Genomic DNA, 23,528 nt, shown 5'->3' on the forward strand with positions numbered 1-23,528 from the left:
GGCAGCCAATGGGGAGGCGGGGTGGCGCTTGTTGGGGAGGCGAGCCGAGTCCTTCCCGGGCCCCTCCCGAGCTCGGCTTGGTGGGTGGTCCCGGCGCCAGGCCCTTCTCCGCGGAAGGGAGGGTGCGGCGCATGCGCATATCGAGGCGGCGGCGCGAGGGAGACCGTTGGGGAGGCAGGCGCCCCTCCCCCGCAAGACCGTCTCCGCTGAGGCGAAGGAAGGAGGCGCCGAAGCGGCCATGAAGGTGCGACCCGGGGAGGGGGGGCAGGTTTGAGGGACACCCTGAAAAGTGGGGGGGGGAGTGAAGGTGGGGAGGCAGGTAGGTGGGGTGTGTTTTTTTGAGGGAAGGGGGGGTTGTCTTCCATTTTGGAGGGGGCAGCAAGGGAAGAGGCGGGGCTGGCCAGGGGCGGAGCCTTTTCTTGAAGGTGACGAAGTAACGGTAACAGCCCCCCCCCCGCGCTCGCCTGTCAATGGGGGGGGGTTAAAAGGGCGCCTTGCTGCCCCCCGGGAGGAGGGGGGCGGGGGCCCCTTTATCCGGCAAAACCCCGGGAGTCCTGTGGCGCCTCCAGAAGACTTTGACAGCGCGCTCCTACGGCGTGTTTACTCGGGTGCCTGTGACAACATAATCCAGATAGATCTTTGGCCTCCGTTTGGCTCGGGACGGGATGGGAGTGTGTGCCTTTGGGGGGTGAAGCCAGACAGCTGGAGCTTTCCAGCGCCTGCAGGGACCCCCGGGGGACACACACAAGCGCGCGCAGAGAAGGAAGTCTCTCTGGGCTGTATCCACCAGGGCTGGTTTTTTCCTGAGGAAGTCATTCTTGGAGGAGACGCGTTAAAATAAACTGACTTCAGTTAGCTGTGGCTTACTTAACTCCACTGATTTCAGTGGGTCTGTCCTGTGTAGCACAGCGTGGCACAGATCTGCACCATCAGGACTGGATTACTGCAGTGCATTCTGTGTGGGGCTTCCCTTGTGCTTGAGCCGGAAGCTGCAGTGAGTGCAGAATGCTGCTGCGCAAGTGCTGACAGGACGGAGGCATACCTCACCTGTGCTCTGCATTGGCTGCCGATTTGCTACTTGGCCAAGGTCAAGGTGTTACTATTAGCATATAAAGCCCTTAGCAGCTTGGGACTGGTTTACTTAAGAGATCGCCTTACCCAACATGTGCCCACTTGACTGCTTCAGTAGGTGGAATTGACACTGCTATGGGTGACATGTAAGACTTGCTCCACTTTGTAAGACCTTGTTAGTATGGCAGCACCTACACTTTGGAAGTTGCTGCCTATTGAGATCAAGCAGGCAGCTTCACTGCTCTCTTTGGCACCTGCTAGAAACATTATCACCTATGTAGTTGTTTAGAAAATTGAGGTAATTTTTATCTGCTTTAGTATTTTAACTTTAAAGTATGGTTGTGATTTTTTCTTAATTTTACTGGTTTATGTTTTGTAAACTCTTGAGGGGTTTTTTTTGCAATCCAGCAGTATATAAATTTTATGAAACAAATAAAATAAAATTTAAAAGCACATTTGCCACACATCTAAATCCCATGGACTTCCCTTGAAGAATCCTGGGAACTGAAATACAATTCACAACATCCTTAACAAGCTACAGTTTCCAGAATTATTTGGAGGGGGGATAATGGGTGTGGGATATGTTTTATTTGTATGGTGTGGATCAGTGTAAGCAATGCCCCAGATGCCAGGTGCATTTGTGACTGGCGCAGGTCCAATTGCGACTCTCTGGAAATCTCTAGGTGCCAGGTTGGCGACTGATATCTCCATCTGACTGGCCCCTCCAGCTTTCTTAAGCAGATAAGCATGAGAACTAATGTATTTCATTTATATCCCACCTTTTTCTCCAAGGAGTACCGTATTTTTCGCCCTATAAGGCACACCGGCCCATAGGACGCACCTAGTTTTCGGGGGGGGGGATCAAGGGAAAAAATATGATCCCCCCCCCGCGCACGCAGCTCTGGGAGCAGCGGACAGGCTGCACGCAGCCTGTGCGCTACTCCAAGACCACCTCCCTGCTTTTGCGGGAGGTGGAGGAATTCCCCCACCTCCCGCGAAAGCCCACAGGAGGGAGAAGGGACTGACTCAGCCAGTCAGTCCCTTCTCCCTCTTTGGGGAAAAGCCCCCAAGAGCTGCGTGCTCTTTAAAGGCTGCGTGGCTCTTGCAGGCTTTTCTGCAAGGTGGGGGAATTCCCCCACCTCATAGAAAAGCCGGCAGAAGCCGCGCAGCCTTTAAAAAGTGCACGGCTTCTGGGTGCTTTTGCGGGAGGTGGGGGAATTCCCCCATCTCCCGCAAAAGCCCACAGGAGGGAGAAGAGACTGACTCAGCCAGTCAGTCCCTTCTCCCTCCTTCGGGAAAAGCCCCCAAGAGCCGCGCAGCCTTTAAAGAGCATGCAGCTCAAAGTGGGGTCGGGGAGCAGCGTGAAGGTGTCGCGCGCCTTCCCGCTGCCCCCCATCCTCTGGGGCTGGCGATGGGGGAAGAGCTGCTTTCCCCCACAGCCAGCCTTCAAGAGCAGACTCTCCTGGCTTCAGCGAAAGCAACGCAAAGCCTCCAGAGCAGGCTTCGGAGGCTTCGCTTTGCTATCGCTGAAGCCAAGGAGCCTGCATTCGCTCCATAGGACGCACACACATTTCCCCTTCATTTTTGGAGGGGGAAAAGTGCATCCTATAGGGCAAAAAATACGGTACACGGTTCAGCCCCATCTTATTTAATCCCTGCAATGACCCTGCGAGGTAGGTTAAGAGGCTGTGACGGGCCCAAGGTCACCTCATGAGCTACATAACCATAGCCTAGGTTTAAGCTGCTGTTTGGCAATTAGCTTATATATTTGAGTTTCTGACACTGGTGTTGATCTGCCCAGATCTGAGCTTACTCCCAGGTTAGGTGGTTACAGAATTGTAGCCTCATTTTACTGGGTTTAGTGGGGATTACTCCCAGATGAATGTCTGTGTGCAGAATTGCTGCCCATTTACTGGAAAGTATTTGTGTAGGATTCCAGCCTTTGCCAACCTGGTGTTTTGAATTAGCAACAGGTTGGCACAGGCCAATGTAGGCTGACTCTATGCATGTTTAGTTGGAAGTAGTAAATCAGTGGTTTTGGTGGGGTTTATTCCCAAGGAAGTGCATGTTTAGGAATGCAGTCTTGTTGTGACAGAATAGGTTGTGGACCAGAACTTACTTCATCCCACACAGGAAGTTTTCTCCTCAGATATATTTTTAGCACCTCTTTATACTCTGCCTTTTTTCTAAAAAAAAATACAAGGTGTACATAAGATCAGCATAATGGAGAAAGATAATGCAATCTGTGATTTCTTATTAATCTAAAAAAACAAAAAACAACCTTAATAAGCAAAGCCAGTTTAAAATAGCAGCAGAAAGCAAGATAAAATCAAGGTTCTAGAAAATCCACTCATATAAATGTAATAAGTATCCTGTGTGTGTAGTATATGATATATACACACAAGGGCTGTTCAGCTGATTAAAGAAATCAGAGAGTGCATGTTTATTTGGGAGTAAATACCACTGAACACAACATGACTTTTGAGTAAACATGCACAGGATTTCACTGTTAACCAAATAATCAAATATGTATTAGCTGATCAATTAAGTATGAATAAATGTGCATGTGAATATAACAGTGTCTAAATAAGCCCACAAAAATTAGTGGCTTGCTGGAATCCAGCAGAGGAGGGAATGGGAATTCCATCTGTTCCCTCCTGTGTGCAGGAAAAAGAGGAGCACTCTTCTTTAAAGTGCCACCTGCCTGTCACCATTTTTTATAATTTCTGTACAGTGGTACCTCGCAAGACGAATGCCTTGCAAGACAAAAAACTCGCAAGACGAAAGGTTTTTTTGTTTTTTGAGCTGCTTCGCAAGACGATTTTCCCTATGGGCTTGCTTCGCAAGACGGAAACGTCTTGCAAGTTTGTTTCCTTTTTCTTAACACCGTTAATACAGTTGCGACTTGACTTCGAGGAGCAACTCATAGAACGCAGTGTGGTAGCCTTTTTTGAGGTTTTTAAAGACTTTGGTATTTTTGAAGCTTTTCCAAAACTTTCCCGACACCGTGCTTCGCAAGAGGAAAAAAATCGCAAGACGACAAAACTCGCGGAACGAATTAATTTCATCTTGCGAGGCACCACTGTACTAGTAAAATCAACAACTTAAAAAAGGACTGCCAAATGAATTGTGGTATGTTCTTATTTGATCAAATATTCTTAATTATTAACCAGTTTAAATGTTGCAGCCCTAACACATGCATAACACTGAGGTAAAGAGAGAAACTAAACAGTGGGCCAAAGTGCCACTTCAAGGTGCTATAAAACTCTGTTACATTTGTTGTAAATGTTAAAATAGGGTGGGCTGAACTCGAGGGAAGGAGTGGGTGGAATTTTTATTTATAAACTGTTGTACATGTAATAAACAGAATGCTCCTGTTCTGACTCTTTGTTCACAGGTGTCTGTTGATGTGAGCTGTGTGCATCTTTTCTGTTTGTTTTGAGCCCAGTTCAGGGTGTTTCTTTTGACCTTAAAAGCCCTATAATATCTTGCCCCCCAGCAGCTTTAGAAGCACCTTTCCCATATAATATTTACCCACCTAGTGTGTTAGGATCGGCCCATGAAGCCAACGTCCCGGTTATGTTTCCTAGCCCAATAAGTGTGTTATCTCTGAGGAGCAGAGCTTTTTCTGTGTTGGCTCCAGAGCTGTGGAGCGTAGTCTTCTCTTAGCAAAGGGAAATTCTTTTTCCCCTGCTGTGTGATTTCCTGTTTTGCTGTTGTGTTAATGTACTATTTATTTAGGGTAGTTATATACTATACCATTTTTCAGGGGGACCTCATAAAGCAGTTTACATAAGATCATTGCAATAATAACTATCAATTAATACATTAGTGGCGCTGTGGGCTAAAGCCTCAGCGCCTAGGGCTTGCCGATCGAAAGGTCGGCGGTTCGAATCCCCGCGGCAGGGTGCGCTCCCGCTGCTCGGTCCCAGCGCCTGCCAACCTAGCAGTTCGAAAGCACCCCCGGGTGCAAGTAGATAAATAGGTACCGCTTACCAGCTCCTGGCAGCCATTGATGAGATCGCACCTAAGCGCCCTCTGCGACCCGCAGAAACCGGGCTCCCTGGTTTACCGAGGAGCTTCGGAAAATGAAGCGGGACCTCAGACGGCTAGAGCGAGTATGGCGGGGTGCCCGTGACGGAGCCTCAAGAACATCTTATAGGGTTTTTATGAAAACCTATGAGATGGCAGTGAAGGCTGCTAAGAAGTCTTACTTCGCGGCCTCCATTGCATCCGCTAGCTCTCGCCCGGCGCAATTATTTAGTATAATTCGGTCTTTAACGTCCCTTGAGGGACAGCCAAATTTAAATAACAATCTGACACACAGCTGTGAGGCATTTGCGAGCTTTTTTGCGGAGAAGGTCTTGTCGCTCCGCCATGACCTCCCTGCCAATTTGGATACAATAAAGGAACTGGAGGCCCCTCGACTGTCCTCGGGTCCAGTATTGGACCACTTTGACCGGATATCTCCAGCCGATGTGGACAGATTCCTCCAAGCTGGAAAGCCCACCACCTGTCCTCTTGACCCGTGCCCGTCATGGCTGATTAGAGCGTGTCCAGACGAGGTGCGGGGCCCCCTGGGGGATATCATCAATTTGTCCCTTGGCACCGGGATATTCCCAGGGGAACTGAAGGAGGCGGTGGTGCGTCCGCTCTTAAAGAAAACATCATTAGATCCCTCAGATCTATCCAATTACCGCCCGGTCTCGAATCTTCCATTCCTGGGTAAGGTGATTGAGAGAGTGGTTGCTGAACAGCTTGGTAGGTTTCTGGATGAAACATCTGCTCTGGACCCATTCCAGTCCGGCTTCCGTGCTGGTCATGGGACCGAGACGGCTATGGTCGCCCTAACAGATGATCTCCGCAGGCAGCTGGATCGAGGCGGGTCAGGGCTGCTGATTCTTCTAGATCTGTCAGCAGCCTTTGACATGGTCGATCACGAACTCCTGGACCACCGCCTTGCCGACGTGGGGATCCAGGGCACAGTCCTTCAATGGCTGCGCTCGTTTCTCTCTGGTCGGGGACAGAGGGTGGCGCTTGGGGGGGAATTGTCATCACGCCACTCCTTGGTGTGTGGAGTGCCTCAGGGTGCAATTCTCTCCCCGATGCTTTTTAACATCTTTATGCGCCCCCTCGCCCAGCTTGTCCGGAGTTTTGGGCTGGGTTGCCATCAGTATGCTGATGACACCCAACTCTATCTGTTGATGGATGGCCATCCTGACTCGGCCCCAGACACACTGACCAGATGTCTGGAAGCTGTGGCTGGATGGTTACGTGGGAGCCGGTTGAAGTTAAATCCTTCGAAGACAGAGGTCCTCTGGCTGGGGCGGGACGATATGGGATCGAGGGGGCAACTCCCATCTCTTGCGGGGGTGCAATTAGTGCCAGCACCGTCCGTTAAGAGTTTGGGTGTAATCTTCGATACCTCCCTCTCTATGGAGTCGCAGATTACAGCTATAACAAAGGCGGCATTTTTTCATCTCCGCCAAGCTAAGCAGTTGGCCCCTTATCTCTCTCGTCCTGACCTAGCCACTGTGATCCATGCGACGGTCACCTCCAGACTGGATTATTGTAACTCGCTCTACGTGGGGCTGCCCTTGAGACTGACCCAGAAACTCCAGCGGGTGCAGAATGCCGCGGCGAGACTCCTTATGGGGTCTCCGCTGCGAGAGCACATTCATCCGGTATTATACCAGCTGCACTGGCTCCCGGTGGAGTACAGGATCAGGTTTAAGGTGCTGGTTTTAACCTTTAAAGCCCTATACGGCCTAGGACCCTCGTACCTACGGGACCGCCTCTCCTGGTATGCCCCACAGAGAAACCTACGGTCTGCAAATAATAACATCCTCAAGGTCCCAGGCCTCAGAGAGGTTAGGCTGGCCTCAACTAGAGCCAGGGCCTTCTCGGCTGCAGCTCCAAACTGGTGGAATGCTCTGTCAAAAGAGACTAGGGCCCTGCGGGACCTGACATCTTTCCGCAGGGCCTGCAAGACAGAGTTGTTCCGCCAGGCCTTTGGTCAGGGCGCAGCCTGACTCCCTCCTCTGGCAACCTACACATAATTCTGCTTAATTGGTTGCCATCAATTTGATTTAATTAATTTTTATAATGAATATTTTTAGATTGTGTGATTATTTTACTGATTATTTGATTGTTGTTAGCCGCCCTGAGCCCGGCTTTGGCTGGGGAGGGCGGGATATAAATAAAATTTATTATTATTATTATTATTATTACCAGCGGGAAGGTAAACGGCGTTCCGTGTGCTGCGCTGGCTCGCCAGATGCAGCTTTGTCACGCTGGCCACGTGACCCAGAAGTGTCTCCGGACAGCGCTGGCCCCCGGCCAATAGATGTGAGATGGGCGCACAAACCCCAGAGTCTGTCAAGACTGGCCCGTTCGGGCAGGGGTACCTTTACCTTTAATACATTAGAATAAAATGGAAAAGGAAATTTGTTTGGAAGAATCTATTACTGCTTTTTCTTGGGGCCAAATGATTTTGCAGGTGCTGTGGGGGTGGCAACTGGAGGAGGAACCCCCCCCCCATAAAAACCTGGCAGTTGGATTATAGAATCATAGAATCTTAGAGTTGGAAGGGATCCCAAGGGTCATCTAGTCCAACTGCATGCAATGCAGGAATCTCAGCTAAAGCATCCATGACAGATGGCCATCCAACCTGTTTAAAACCTCAAAGGAAGAAGAGTCCACCACCTCTCGTTGCAGTCTGTTCCACTGCTGAACAGCTCTTACTGTTCCTAAACATATTGGTGCCAACTAAGTGCATGCAGCATGTGGTGATGAGGACAAAACTTGAGAGTTTTCTTGAATCCTGCAGGGGTAGTGCTTACGCTCCATGTTACACATGTAGTTTTTCACCTCTGGGTTTTTTGCAAAGTTATACACCTTCATTAGCATTGTTCTGTAGAGCCAAGAGCCATGGATTGTGTTGTTTAATCATAATGTTTTGGATGAAGACAGGTCTAATCCAAGTTTGGTGCCAGAGGTGAATAGCTGCTCTGGATTAGCAGAAGAACATAGGAATGTGCTTCCATTTAAGTGGTTTTTGCAAGAGATAAAGGCCCACCACCTTCCAGTACCTGAGTCAGACTTGAATGCAAATATTACTGAATTGATATAAGATAATTTTATAGGTATACCCATCTCAAAAAGAGAACAACTTGTTGGTGGACAACCAGCATCAGAGTCTTAGGAATTTGGACTTTAATCTGTAGATAACTACAGTCCTGCTCACTAAGGAGGTTGCAACAGAAGAATATCTCATCTCTACCTCCTTTCCTCTTTCAATTGCTGTTGATTACTGGTAGCCTATAGGCACCTTCTCCCAGTTTTTTAATATTGGGCAAAATATAAGTATGTGGAGTTGGATGTCCCAAAGGCTTGCCTGATTAACATTCCATCAACCCCTTTTAAATTTGGCTTAAGTATACGTAAGAGAAATTATCTAAATCTTGCCAGAGGGCAGGAGAACACTGAGTCCTTGGGTAACTCTTGAGGGCGGCTCATCTAAAGCCCGTCTTTGGAATTTAATCCCATTTGCCCTGTCCTGTGTAGCTTGTTTTTAAGCTTCCTGCAGCTTTTGATGTAACAGTGCTGCGTCTCCTTTACAGGTTTCTTAAGAAGCCTGACAAGATCTTTCATTTTTGCTTTCACTTTTTAAGAAAAGTTTCCAACGGTATACAACATCACACTTTAGAAGAAGTATGTAAAATCCAGTAAAATATGTACAGACATGATATAATTGGCTATTATAGCAACTAGGATAAAGAGCCACACCTCAGCAAATGGGTTTCTGATAAAAATGCCTTCATGGAATTCCTGGGTTCCTGGTTGCTCTCTTGTGCTGTGCCCACCAGCCTATGTGCACTGCTCTTTAAAATTATAATTGTGGCTGCTGTGTGATGTTGCGCACGGTGAAGAAGGCCCACTTCTCTGTCTCCATCGCATCTTCAAGTAGCTGCCCAGTTGAGCTTTTTGTATTATCTGGGGCTTGTTAATATCTATAGGGAATGGAATTTTAGACTCTTTGGAAGCCCACAGTGACTTGTTTGCAAGGCACTTGAGCCCCTCTACAGCAGTTTTGTTGCTACATTAGCGTTCACTGCACTTTATTGTAAAATGTCCAGTGGAAGTTATCAAAACCCATTGCTTTGTGACAACTACCTCCCGATTGCAAATCCCCTTTTTGGGAAAGGTGATTGAGAGGGTTGTGGTGCAACAATTATAAGTACAGTGGTACCTCAGTTCTCGAATGTAATCTGTTCTGGAAGACCATTTGATTTCCGAAACGTTCAAATACCGAGGCGCAAAGGGCTGGCTGCAAGTTCAATTGGAAAAATGGAAAAACACGCAGCAGAAGCTGTTTGACTTCCGAGGCATGTTTGAAAACGGAAGCAAGTACTTCTGGGTTTTCGGCGTTCGAAAAACAAAATGTTTGGCTTCTGAGACACTGTACCACAAGTTTATAGTTTGAGGATAAATCTATGTTGGTAGAGGCACAGCTGACCTCAGTGGTTAGAAGTGCAGTTTACCAGCTTTGACCATTTCTGAACTGGGGTAGCCTGGCTACTGATGTCTGTATGTTGGTAATCTTTGGCTTGCATTATTGCAATGTGCTCTATATAGGGCTACACTTATAGTACAAGTTTTTCATAGAATTTTGTGTATTCATCTGGCACATGTTCTTGTCATTGTATTGGGAGGGCTAATCCTGGCCTTTGTAAAGTATAAGATTCCAATACCTTTGCATCAAACTACCACAAAAATTAGGTGCTTTTAACTAAAATAAAATAAAAATTAAGTGAACTGTGCAAGAGTTATAATGTGTTCAGTTTAACTAAATAACTTGCTCTGTCATGAAGTTCAAAGGGACCTCATCTCAAAACACTTAGATATAGTCAGGTTCTTTCTTCTTGGCTATAAGTCATGATCTGTATTAATTCTGTTTGAATTCTACTGCTTTGGCTCAGAAATAAGAAAAGAGCCCAAACTTAAATGTGATTAATTTAAATCTCTTTTCTAAATCTCACAACCTTTCGGGAGCTAACAGTTCACTTTGTTTAGTGTGTGTACTTGTGTGTGCATTTACACAATATTAAGATACGTTTTTGATTCCTGGGATCATAGCTAGGAAAATAATATAAAATGTTTAGGTTTCTGGCATTTTTATAGCCTTGTAAAATTACATAGCTGAGGTAACTGAAACATCACTCTTTTCCTACCTGTCAAAAATGTCCATCACCACACTTACTCTTTTATTTTGTTGTGTCTACCCATGGATTGTGATGCAGCTTATTTTGGTGTGGTCTTGTTAGAAGAGTTTATTTAAACTCACACAATGGTTTGTAGTATAGGCAATACCAGCTCAGGGCCCAATCCATTAATAGTGTTTTCTTGTGCAAGCCTCACTTCAGCAGATGGGTACTACTTATAGCAAGTATATGCTCAGCTGTAACCTACCTGCATTTCATAGGATGCATTTCCAACCAATTATGCCCTCAGTCTTAAATGTTGCCTTGGAAAGTGCTGGGCTGTTTGAGTTACATTGGAATGGTTAACTTAACACATCCTTCAAGACAATAACTACTGTGTGTAAAATAAAAGTCTAGGAAGAAACAGGAAGTTGGTTGCCTGACTTGCTGTGTCTTTTTCCCCTGGGTTTATATGCTGGCAGTTTTTCACACACATTTTCTTTTGCTAAAATAGTTATTAGCTTAAATACTATATTCTGATCTTGCAAACTCGGCTTATGTAAATGTTGCTGAGAAGAGCATGGTGCTTCTTAGCAGAATGCCAGATGCCATTTTAGATGGGATTTTAGCCCTTTTAGCATCAACTGTGATCCATCAAGTGATGTTATCCCCTGGAATCAGTTTGGTACCCAGGGCTCAAGAATTAAGTGTGCAAGCACCATTCATTTTTTGCTTTTCTCAGTGAAATCAGTCTCAGTCATCTCTAGTCTAGATGTCTAGCAGAGAAAGTGGCTGTTCCTTGAAAAGTAAGCTGGGTGCTTAATGGGACACAAATGAGACTATGCATTCTGAAAGACGGGCACAGTTAAATCGAAGAGAGGAGGTTTAGATGAAGGAATAATGAGAATGGTCCAGGAACCTTGATTTTTCTGTTTTTATCTTTTTTTTATCTATAAACTCCTTTTGAGTCCCATCAGGGGAAAAGGCAGTGTATGTATGTACATCCGTCCGTCTCTCTGTCTCTCTCTCTCTCCCCCCCCCCCTTCAGAAAAGCTGTATTACCTGGCACACAGTTAATCAAATGATCAAAACTTAATTTGGTAAAGTTCTCCATTTCATTTAGATTTTTTAAAAAATCTGCTTGGTAGTTGACATTAAAGTAAAGGTAAAGGGACCCCTGACCATTAGGTCCAGTCGTGGCCGACTCTGGGGTTGCGGCGCTCATCTCGCTTTATTGGCCGAGGGAGCTGGCGTATAGCTTTGGGGTCATGTAGCCAGCATGACTAAGCAGCTTCTGGCGAACCAGAGCAGCGCACGGAAATGCTGTTTACCTTCCCGCCGGAGCAGTACCTATTTATCTACTTGCACTGGTGTGTTTTCGAACTGCTAGGTTGGCTGGAGCAGGGACCGAGAAACAGGAGCTCACCCTGTCGTGGGGATTCGAACCGCCAACCTTCTGATCGGCAAGTCCTAGGCTCTGTGGTTTAACCCACAGTGCGACCCGTGTCCCTTAGTTGACATTATGTTGGGTCAAAAAAGTAGCCCATAACTTTCTCACTGCTGGTTCATATAAAACTATCCTCTAGTAACTAACTTAACTATTGACCTTCTAGAAAATTCGTAAGTGAATAAAGGAATATATTTTTATGTGAATTGTATGATGAGAAATCATATTGGATGTAGCACACAATGTTTTTAACCTGGCCTGATGCACCACCACTAATATGGTCTTTTGTTCCAGTTTAGAGGTCATATGTTCTGTGGGCATACCATATTTTTCCGTGTCTAAGACAAGGTTTTTTTTAATTAAAAAGCAATGCTAAAAATTTGGGGTCGTCTTGCTGCCTCAAGCAGGAGATTGTCAGCGGCGTTGGGGTGTGTGTGTGAATGGTTGCTGTGGCCAGGTCTGCTGGCGATTGGCTGCTGTGGCAATCGGTCGTGTGATTGTCGGCTGCTGGCAGCGAGCGGGCATACGATTAGTGGCTTCATGGATGAGTGCGATTGGCAGCGTCAGGTGAGCGATTGTCGGCAAACCCCCCCAAAAAAAAGCTCAACAACTTGTGCAATCTTCCCCCATTTCCTCAATTTTGAGTCCCAAAAAATAGGGGTCGTGTTATACACAGGGGCGAGTTATACATGGAAAAATAAGGTAGTTTGAAATCTAAACAAAGATTAACTTTATCACTGAACTATAGCTTTATGTTGCTTTCTTGAACTTTTGAAGTGAGAAGTGCAGGTTATAAATTATAGATAGCCATTCAGAACATGCAGCTAGGCAAATCCCCAGGCCCTGACGGACTTACCTCCAAGTACTACAGGACGCTAAAAGACTATTTGATACAACCATTGATGGAGGTTGGCAACCAGATTATGGGGGGAGGGAGGGCACCAGAAACGTGGAAAGAAGCATTCATCACATTGATACCCAAAGTGGAAACTGAAAAGTCCCAACTTAAGAACTACCGTCCCATCTCACTCCTAAACGTGGATTACAAAATATTTGCAGACATTTTGGCAAATAGATTTAAAAAAGTACTAAATGAAGTAATTCATAAGGACCAAGCAGGCTTTCTCCCAGGTAGGCATTTGTTTGACAATACTAGGAACATTATTGACATTTTGGAACTGTTGCAAACAAATATTAACACCAAAGCAGTGCTAATATTTATTGATGAGGAGAAGGCCTTCGATAATATTTCTTGGAAGTTTATGAAGAAAAACTTGGAAGGGATGGGAGTGGGACGGGGGTTTGAGAATGGAATAGAAGCAATTTATTCAGAACAAAAGGCTAAATTGATAGTGAACAATGTGGTGACAGAAGAGTTTTCTATTGAAAAAGGAACACGACAGGGGTGCCCTCTATCCCCTCTATTATTTATCTCGGTCCTGGAGGTGTTGCTGAATATGATCAGGAAGGATCGGCAGGTACAGGGAATACGGGTCGGAGCGAAACAATATAAGCTGAAAGCATTCGCAGATGACTTGGTTTTAACACTACAGGAGCCAGAATCTAGTACAAAAAGAGTTTTAGAATTGATTCAGAAATTTGGTCGGGTGGCGGGTTTTAAGCTGAATAAACAAAAAACTAAGGTATTAGGGAAAAATTTGACAGCTACTGAAACAGATGGGTTTCAGAAGGAAACAGATCTAAACATTGTCAAAAAAGTGAAATACCTGGGGGTTAATCTGTCTTCTAAGAACCTGAACTTATTTAAAGACAACTATGAGAAATGTTGGTCAGAAGTTAAAAAAGACCTAGAAATCTGGTCAAGATTGAAACTATCCTTGTTAGGCCGAATTGCAGCTATAAAAATGTACGTTTTGCCAAAAATGTTGTTTTTGTTTCAGGCCTTGCAGATTGTGGACAGAGTGGAATGTTTTGGAAAGTGGCAGAAGGATATTTCGAAATTTGTTTGGCAGGGCAAAAAGCCCCGAATAAAGTTTAAAATATTAACTGATGCAAAGGAAAGAGGGGGGTTTGCCCTGCCAGACCTAAGGTTATACTATGAAGCTGCTGCCTTCTGCTGGATGAAAGATTGGATTCTGTTAGAAAACACTGATGTCCTAGATCTGGAAGGCTTTAATAATTTGTTAGGTTGGCATGCGTATACTTGTGGTATGACAAGGCAAAAACACATGGAATGTTTAAAACCCATATTGTCAGAAAAGCAATATTTATGGTCTGGAAAAAATACAAAGACTTATTGGAAAGTAAAACCCCGAGGTGGGTATCACCAATAGAGGCCAAGGCTCGGAAAAAACCTAATATGGAGGCCGGTTGGCCGAAATATTGGGAAATAATAGAAAACATTGGAGATAATTGGAGGTTGCAGAGCTTTGAAAAATTAAAGGGTAAGGTGCAAGATTGGTTTCATTATGCCCAAATTAATGAGGTTTTTAAGTTAGACAAAAAAACAGGATTCCAGGTGGAAAAATCGAAACTTGAGACAGAGTTGTTAGAACCAAAGACCAAGGTATTATCGAGAATGTATAACTTGCTGCTTAAATGGAATACTCAGGATGAGACAGTCAAATCAGCCATGATAAAATGGGCTCAGGACATTGGTCATAATATCATGTCTGAGGACTGGGAAAGGTTATGGACCACCGGTATGAAGTTTACGGCATGTAATGCCTTGAAAGAAAACATTATGAAAATGGTATACAGGTGGTACATGACCCCAGTCAAGCTTGCTAAGATATACCATTTGTCTGATAATAAATGTTGGAAATGTAAGGAGGCTGAGGGGACATTCTTTCACCTTTGGTAGACTTGTCCAAGAGTGAAGGCCTTCTGGGAAATGATCTATAATGAGTTAAAAAAGGTGTTTAAGTACACCTTCCCTAAGAAACCGGAGGCCTTCCTTCTGGGCATTGTCGGTCAGAAGGTGTTAAAGAAGGATAGAACCTTTTTTATGTACGCTACCACAGCAGCAAGAATCCTTATCGCCAAGTATTGGAAGACTCAAGATTTGCCCACACTGGAAGATTGGCAGACGCAATTGATGAACTACATGGAGCTAGCTGAGATGACTGCCAGGATCCGAGATTCGGGAGAAGAAGCAATGGAGGAGGATTGGAAAAAAATTAAGGACTATTTGCAAAAGTATTATAAGTTATATGAACTATAAGATGCCGCATGATTTGGAAGGTTAGCCCCAGCAAGGAGAGTGGATTATATATGAAATTGGATAACATTTTTGAAAGAATCAAAGTTTAAATGGTTAAAAATGACATTATGCTATGTCTCTAGAGTAAATGGAAAATAAGGGATTTAAACTTAAACTGTGATTGAAAGTACAAAAGAAACACATGAAACAAGATTATAACTTGCTGACAAATTTATTGTTAAGAATGCACTGTGCGGGAGATGTGGGGAAGTTCGATGGAAAGTTGAAATAAGTTGCTGAAATGGTTTGATTTTCTTCTTTTTCTTTTTTATCTTTTCTGCTTTTTCTTTTTTCTGTTCTATCTGTAATTGGAAAAAATGTAATAAAAATTATTATTAAATATATATATATATAAATTATAGATAGGATTATGAGGACAAGGGAACAAAGGTGGTGTGCATTTTTCTTAAAATAAAAAAGGAAAAGATGGTTTTGATAGTTGCTAGTTTTGCTGTCTTGGTGTTGCTGGACTAGTCTCTCTCAATTTGTGCAGTGGGACTGAAACAGGTTTTCTCCTTTTTCTACATCTATCATGACAATTGTTCAGTTGCCAACATTCTGGAAATGGTGTACTGTGCTCCTAGAATGACTGCTACAGAAACAAAACAAAGTACTTCTTCCAGAATGCTTTCTGCAGAGCTGGGGCCCTTTTGAAAATAGGCTTCCTGTGCAACAAATATGCAGTTTTTGCTGTTTTGTTAAGGGGGATTCCAATTCCTTTCCTCAAGGTAGCCTATCCGTAGAAGGGATACTCTGTTTTCTTCTTTGGTTATGTGGCTATCATGATGTTAGCACTACCACAAGTTTAGCACTGAGAGAGGTGTGTTTGTTTTCCTTATGGTCAGGAGAGGCTGGTCAATTCAGGAGAATTACTAGCTGACCCCCTTGGCTTGTGTTTGTGTCTTACAGGCGGGAGCAACGTCCATGTGGGCTTCCTGTTGTGGGTTGTTGAATGAAGTCATGGGGACAGGAGCCGTTCGTGGCCAACAACCTGGATTTGGGGGTGGAGCAAATCCCTTTAGATTTGCACCAAGTACAGACTTCACCGTGTATACCTCTTCAGCAGCAGGGGGATCTAATCTAGTCTGTAAATCTTGTGGCCTCACATTCTCTGTGTTCAGAAAAAGGGTGAGTATATAGCACTTTCCGTCACTTGAGGGCTGTATGTCTCTGCCTTCCCCCACCCCCAGTCTTTGGCCCAAAAAGCCTATTGCTGGACAGGGGCAAGGAAAGAAGTCTGGCTCGGCTTGTAGTATACATTGTAAATCCCAATATTTCTGTGTTCTGAATCTGCTTGATGTATTTGTGGGTTTCTTAAAGTGTATGTAAATAGTGCTTGGAGGAAAGAAGATGTCTGGGTACTGGTGACAATTGTGTTAACATTCTTCTGGCTTGTTTCTCCTCTGTGTGTGCACTTAGCATGTCTGTTGTGAGTGCAAGAAGGATTTCTGCTCCATGTGTTCAGTCTTGCAAGAGACCCTCCGAAGATGCTCCACATGTCAGTTGTTGCAGGAGACAGCATTCCAGCGTCCGCAGCTAATGCGTTTGAAAGTCAAAGATTTGCGCCAGTACCTGATACTTCGAAATATCCCTATAGATACGTGTCGAGAAAAGGAAGACTTGGTAGATCTTGTACTGTGCCATCATGGATTGGCTTCTGAAGAGGATACAGACACTAGCAGCTTGTATTCAGCACGATCACAGACTTCTAGTTTTTCTACACATCCTATTTCTCTGTCAGGTTCTGTATCGTCCTCTCAGGGAGACTTCGCACATAGGCATGAGAGCACAGGAAATGAATTACAGATACAGGTATGGTAGTATTGGGTGGGGCAATTGGGCTCTTTCTGCCCCTCTGTACCCTAGGGTGGAATAGGGGTGGAGCTTGGCCTGGAAGCTGATCCTCTGGCTCTGCATCTTAATTACAGTACAGATAGCAAAATGCATCCATGTGTTTTTCTCTTGCTGGCAGAGGAGGTGGTGGTAATCTGGAGGAGAGAAAGAGGAATTGTAGCAGTCAGTTTCTGTAGTTCCAGAAATTGGGACAGGGCGTCAACTATGGTTATGTTTCTTGTTCTCAGCAGGCTGTGATGCAGCCTAATATCGACATCGCACCTAAATGCCTTTATTTGAATGTTTGCTCCCATTCTATCTTAAGACTAAGATCAGAGGCGGATTTGAATATTGAACTTATCATGATAAATCCCTGTTTAATCTTTTTTTGTTTTGTAGAAAGTTCTCTCTTTAATCTTTTTAGCTTACTGTTGATTTTAATTATATTTTGAATGTTTTTAATTGTCTTGTATTGATAATCCTAAATGTTTTTAGTTCTTTTTGTAAATTGCTTTGAGGTTTTCTTGCAATCAGGTGGTATATATACTTTATATATACATTTTTCCCTTTGTGCAAAGTGGTCTCTGTGCTGAATCCACCAGCCCATGAGACTTGCATCTTCCCACTCCCAAATTTCCTGGCCCTTCAGAGGTGCTGGGAACAACAGCCTCCACTTGTGGTGAACCTCCTGAAATGACAGAATGACCCATTGGAGCCCACGACAGTGCTTCCTTGTCTGTGGCACTATGCATGTGTGCCAAGGACAAGCAGATCCAGCTAATGTTTACTAGAAAATCATGATGGGAGACACACAGCTTTCTGCCAGGTTCCCCTGCTACTCTTGTTTATCCATCTCATCTCCAACCCATGCCTGAACAAGTCACCAGAGAGGGCTTCACTCTTTCTCTGCTTTTCCACATAGGTAGTAAGTAGTAAGTAAACAAAAAATGTAACTCAGCAATATCGAAAGCAACAGGATGGCCAGAAACAATTACAGTATAGAAAACTTTATGGAATAATGCAAAACATCAAAACTATCACACTGAAGTCTCTGAAAGTCCTTGAGTAAGTCACGGTGCCAGACTTTACCCAGCGGAGATCAAGCTTGTAAAGCTTTGTGTAAAACGGCAAATGTCCAATTCTGAACTCTGCTGAACAGTGTTTCTGGTTAGCAACTACTGTTTTGTTCAGTTCACCAGCCAATTAGTTCAACAAAAACTTGTAAGTAGAAAGATGTGTAATTTTTTCATTAACCAATCTTTTTTAGAATTGATATAATATACATGAAAATGAATGATACTCTGGAACAGTGCTCATACGAGTGTTTGTTGAACTAATTGGCTGATGAAGAACTGAACGAAACAGTAGTTGCCATCCGGAAACACTGTTCAGAGTTCAGAGTTTGGACATCAGAATTGGACATTTGCTGATCATACAAAGCTTCACAGCTTGCTCTCCGCTGCGTAAAGTCCGGCACCGTGATTCATTTAAGGACGTTTAGAGACGTCAGTTTGTTACTTCTGATGTTTTGAATTATTCCATAAAGCTTTTTCACATTGTTACTGTTTCTGGCCATCGTGTTGCTTTCCACATAGGTAGTCAGAATAGATAGAAAAGAAGGGAGGAATGAGGCTTGCCTTTGACTGTGGCACAAGATGGCAAGCAAACCTGTTGAAGCCCTGCCTGTCAAGAGCTAACCAGAAAGGAACTGTTAAGAGCGCTGTCCCACTCTAGGAAGGACATTTCTCTAATTTGCAAAGTCCTACCTAGCGGAGCAATTGGCAAGATCCCTTCCTCCACTACCGCAAAATCAGTGGCGCTGCCAACAGCCAACTCTTCTCTCCCCTGCCCCTGTGCTGCTTTAACATCTAGCCTAGATGAAAAATTTGGAGAATCGAAAAGCTTGCGTGCTATTTGGGAATCTTTTGTTAAAGGTATTGCCCTAATATGGATTTTGCTTATACTCTTGTGGGTGTAGGGACAAAGTGAGAGACTCTTGGCAAACCTTGGTGAAGAGGAGGAAAATGCAGAGCAGGTAAGAAGTGAATCACCCGGTGAAATTTAGGTCTTGCAGTCACTAAAAAAAAGAGAATGAACTTCCTAATTTGATATAGCGATACAAGATTTGTAAATGAAGTCTTAAAATAATTTAAGACTTGGAAACATTCTAAAACAAATGCATATTTAATGTGTGCCAGGCCTTCCCTTCCCCATTAGGCAAACAGAGTTAATGCCGCCTACTTCTTTGCTAATAGACGTCTTATGAATTTTAGACCCCAGGGCAGTCCAGGAAGCGTGCAAGAGCCTCACTATCTGATATTTCAAGCCTGGATGATATTGAAGGGCTAAATGTTCGCCAGCTGAAGGAAATACTTGCTCGCAACTTTGTCAACTACTCGGGATGCTGTGAAAAATGGGAGCTGGTGGAAAAAGTGAGCAGGCTCTACAGGGAGAATGAAGCAAATCACAGGACTTGTAGGTGTACTTATTCTCTACTTGTTTGGGGGTGGGCATGTTGCATATTGTTACAGCCTTCTTTGCCCTTCATCTTAGGGGCTGCCCTGATGTTTTGTTAATGCAAAAAATGGACTCAAAGTGTAGAACTACAGTTCCACGCTACTTTAAAGTTGCAGTTATAATATTGCTTCTTTGTCTAGCATAAACAAGTCTGCACTAAAGCAGCTTGGCTTAATATTCTTTGTGTGGGGTTACTAATTGAAAAGACCTATGTCATGGCATGCCTCCCTCTCTAACATGGGTTCTGTTGGTTCTTGGCAGTGGGGGAGAAACCTCAACTGAATGATGAGGACGACAACCTCTGCAGGATCTGCATGGACGCAGTGATTGATTGCGTGCTTTTGGAGTGCGGCCACATGGTCACCTGCACGAAATGCGGCAAGCGAATGAGCGAATGTCCCATCTGCCGACAGTATGTTGTAAGAGCCGTGCACGTCTTCAAGTCATGAATGTGGGAGACCAAAACCAGAGGCTTCTCAGTGCGCTTTCTCTGGGGGTGAGGCACAGACCACGGTAGTCGTGTCTGGATGCCCCATGGTAGGCCTCAGTTCCAATAATTCATAGCATCCTGAACAGAAGCTTAGGAGCTTGACCAATGTACTTCTGCTCAGGCAGACAGATGCCTTGTTAAGGATAGAGCTGTGTTACCTGGATAAAACCAGAAACTGGTTGAATCTAACATGCAGCAGCAAATCTAGCATTACTCATTGCTCTCTTCTGAAGAATATCGCACGTTACCCAGTGGAAGGGCCAGGAAGCAGGGTGCTGCCTTTCTAGCAAGCAGCAGGAGTGATGATGCCCAAGTGCATTTAAAAGTAAGTGTACCATCCCAAGGAATAGTTAGCTGCAGTCTTTTAAATGTTAAATGAAATGCAAGTGGGCCCTCAAATGTACCACTCACACCCATCTCAAGCAGACAGATTGGTGAATGTTTCTTATTCAGGCAATGGGGCTCTAGTCCCAATTCCACATGTACCTAATGAAGCGCAGTAGCCTTAATCATAGTACCTAAAGCTACCCTACTCCATACTTGCTTCTAAGGTGACCCATTCAGTTTTGATTATTCATAAGTTCTAACATGTTAGAAATTTCCTACAATGAAATGAGTATGGAGTAATAGAACAGCCAAGTAGAAAGGTTTCTTCAGAGAAAACAAATCCTTAATAGGAATCATGGCTTCCTTTGTTCAGAAGCACTACAAAGTTTACTGAACAGCTATTTCAGTGTTTTTTCTTGCAGAATACCTTCATTCCAGTTTTCTAGAAGACATAGCTAAAGCATATCTGGTGGAAATGAGTATGGAAATATGGAGCTTCAGCTCTAGAATCAGGTTGAAATGGTGAAGAAAGAAACACATTACTCCAATTTTTGGGGCTGCACAGTACCAATTACTTTACTATTAGAACCTTACTGAATTTGAGCTGTGAGGGGAAAAACCTGAAACAACATGGCAATATTTTGATAAAAGTCTTTATCCTCTTCCTAAAGTCCTGCCTCACCTCTGTAGGAAGAATGGCAATCCTGTCATTCTGGCCCAGAATGTCTTAACAAGGAGTTAAAAAGTTGCACAGTAGGCAGGTATTGCTGTTTTGCTTCTCAAAAGCAGATAGTGTAAAGCTTGTGCGCACAAGAGTAAATTTTAATGTTTGTGGGAACTAAGTAACTGGGAAGGCTCTGAGACTGAGTGGGATGGAGTACCATTCAGTCTCCAGCCAAGACAGAATGTATGACTTTCATACTTTATTTTTCAGAAGGGAGCAAGATAATATGGCTTTATTTTTAGAAAGATCTTTTTTAAAGATAAGGTGCAGAAAATCAGCTGATCAAGTCCTTGTTCAGGGAGTACATACATAAAGAGAATGTAGCATACCCCTAACATTCTGAACAATGGCTGTTGACTTAATAAAACATTTTGTTATCTGGCATTGACTTTTTTCTTTCTCTCCTGACTGGGGAGCCAGGAAGGCCAAGCTCCTAAACTGTCCCCAGCACAGACTACTGAGGGGTGTGTGGGTGTCTTTAGCAGATAGAAAGCTATACATCCATTGAAGGAAGGAATCCCAGTCAGTATTACTACAAGGCAGACATGAGTTGCATATCAACCAGAGAACTAGGTCACCTTCCTGCAGTCAGATGTACAAAAAGTCATTTTGGTAAAAAATTAAATCCAGGGCTGTTCAGAGCTGCTAGGCCAATCTAGCCTCCAGTTGCCAGCCCAAGGCAGAAGTGGCATTAAGGGTGTGATTCTCTTTTGCCCCTGCAGCACAAGCAGTTTCCTGCTCAATACCCAACTTGAACATAATGCACAGCTCACCTCTCCATTTTTGTACAATCATTTATACAAATTCAACAGAGGTAAAACTGTATCGGGAAGGAAGGTTGGGGGTTTTCACCACCACTTTACAACAATGGCACTTATCAATACTGAAATCCCCCCCTTTCGTGACAATCAGAAATTAACCAGGTTAAATATGGACAACAAGAACTCACTCAAACCCTGAAACTGTTTGATTTCAAGTCATATAAATGGACTTTTTACAGCAGGTATGAGAGTATTTTAATACCTTCCCATATGCACAGCTGTAACTGGAAGTTTCAGTTGAGAAAATGTGTGTTTTTTTATACAGGGAAAAACTTGGCAACTTGTTTGTTCTTGATCTGTATTTTACACCTCCTTTTCTCCACAACATGCTTACAGTGTTATACAAAGCAGTATATAAAACTTCCATTAAACATGCTTTTTCATTTCAACAGATTAACCTACTCCCCCCTCCCCCATCCCAATTGGGGTATAACTCTCAGCCGGTAATTTAAGTGGGAAGAAGTTCAAATTCTCTTCTATCTCAAGATAAAACTTGGCAATCTGAAACCAATGACCAAACACTTGCAATGCATTCAGTAACTCTGCATAAATAACTTTTTTAAACAAATTTGTACAAAAATAGTTCTGCATAACGTTGGATGTAACAAAAAAAGTTCAAAAGGCAGAAAAACAGGTAATGGCCCACCTTAATAACCCCAGAATTAACATTGCTTTTGACATTTTCAAAAATGCTTTAAAAATTTACACATGCTCCAGCTGTGGTATATAAATAGGTGTTCCTCAGTGTTCTTCTAGGCATGAACCCTTTGCTGTCACCAGAGGAAGGTATGTAAAGAGCCTGGGCAAAGTGTCAAAAGATCCCATCCAGGCTAGAGCGCTTTGTGGGTGGTTTCAACACCACATGTTCCTGTACAGTCCAAACAGTCCCCCAACTTGGCATATTCCACATCTCCCAAGTGAAAATAAAATTCCTTCTGTGGTCTCCTGGAGTCCTTTTTTCAGCTCCTGGTTATTTACAAACTTGCCCCAGTAAACACTAGCTCAACTTCTGCAGCAGTTTCTCTTCCACTTGACTAAACTGAACGCTCACAGACATCTCTGCGATGAACTGCTCACAACCTTCCTTGGTCACTTGCTTGCAGTACCTCAGATCAATCCGGCAGATGCTCCCACACCGCTTGAAATAGGAGAGACATTGGTCTGTCACCTTGTTGCAGTCTGTCGGGGAGACAAAAAATAGGAGGAAGGTTGGCTTAGGAGACCCATTCTTAAACTCTTAAGAGGCCTTTGCTAGGGCTATGAAGCTTAGATGTGTTTTTGCATGGGCTGCAACTGAATAATCCAATCACAGCCACTCCAGAAGCCCTCTGAGGAGGCTACCTGTTGCATCCATATGGATTATAATCATACCTCAGCTCCCGAATGCCTTGGGAGTCGAGAGAGTTCTGGCTCCCAAACGATCGAAAACTGGAAGTGGTTGTTCCGGTTTTCGAACATTCTTTTGCAAGCCGAATGTCTGACGGGGCTTCCTGCAGCCAATCAGAAGCTGCGCTTTGGAAGTCAAATGGACTTGCGGAATGGATTCTGTTTGACTTCAGAGGTACGATTGTACTGCTCTGGCCTTGCTACCTCTTCTAAATCAGGAGCCAGATTCAGAACAGCATATAGATCGATAAACAAAAACATGAAGCAATGAGGAGGGGAGAGAGTGAAGGAAAGGTAGTCTTACTTGGAACACCTGCCTCCCACTTTATAAGGCTCAAAGGTGCTTACAAAAGTTTTCCACAAAATACCTCACACACTGTCTGCTACCAGAAACATCTCTCTTTGATGGCAGGATTATTGGGTGGCATTTCCTGTCCTCATTCTGTGGCCCTTAAGTCAGAAAAGGTGTCTCAGCTATCTGAAATT

General features: G+C 44.1%; 2 protein-coding genes and 1 long non-coding RNA gene across 6 annotated transcripts in view; 2 read left to right on the forward strand and 1 right to left on the reverse strand.

The window, feature by feature from the left end:
* The first annotated feature begins 58 nt into the window (after positions 1-58).
* Positions 59-21,217, forward strand: RNF34 (ring finger protein 34). Of its 2 annotated transcripts, XR_014002960.1 has the most exons (7): positions 59-244; positions 15,854-16,072; positions 16,364-16,756; positions 18,756-18,812; positions 19,051-19,252; positions 19,556-20,496; positions 20,534-21,217. XR_014002960.1 is itself a non-coding variant. In XM_081174991.1 (6 exons), the coding sequence occupies exons 1-6, from the start codon at positions 239-241 to the stop codon at positions 19,741-19,743; spliced, it is 1,065 nt and encodes a 354-aa protein (XP_081031117.1). In that variant the 5' UTR covers positions 59-238; the 3' UTR covers positions 19,744-21,217. The 2 variants fall into 2 exon arrangements, 1 of the variants encoding a protein (XP_081031117.1); XM_081174991.1 differs by having other exon boundaries at positions 19,556-21,217.
* On the forward strand, positions 11,885-12,424 carry LOC308576126. Its single transcript, XR_014003112.1, has 2 exons — positions 11,885-12,001; positions 12,065-12,424. It is a non-coding gene; the product is annotated as an uncharacterized lncRNA (long non-coding RNA).
* Positions 21,218-21,615: 398 nt separating the features above from the next.
* KDM2B (lysine demethylase 2B) overlaps positions 21,616-23,528 on the reverse strand; it is an 87,146-nt gene continuing 85,233 nt past the window's right edge. For all 3 annotated transcript variants that reach the window (XM_081174701.1, XM_081174702.1, XM_081174703.1), the window contains one exon: positions 21,616-22,835. In XM_081174701.1, coding sequence (XP_081030827.1) covers positions 22,654-22,835 — 182 coding nt within the window. In that variant the 3' untranslated portion in view covers positions 21,616-22,653. The remainder of the gene's footprint in view (positions 22,836-23,528) is intronic.

The sequence above is a fragment of the Podarcis bocagei genome (assembly GCF_964188305.1).
Source record: "Podarcis bocagei genome assembly, chromosome: 16".
Lineage (NCBI taxonomy): Eukaryota > Metazoa > Chordata > Lepidosauria > Squamata > Lacertidae > Podarcis > Podarcis bocagei.

Excerpts from the sequence above, each read along its gene's own strand:
- RNF34 (XM_081174991.1), top strand. Across the intron at positions 16,757-18,755 it reads GAAATGAATTACAGATACAG|GGACAAAGTGAGAGACTCTT; the intron begins GTATGGTAGTAT and ends TTGTGGGTGTAG. Across the intron at positions 19,253-19,555 it reads TGAAGCAAATCACAGGACTT|TGGGGGAGAAACCTCAACTG; the intron begins GTAGGTGTACTT and ends GGTTCTTGGCAG.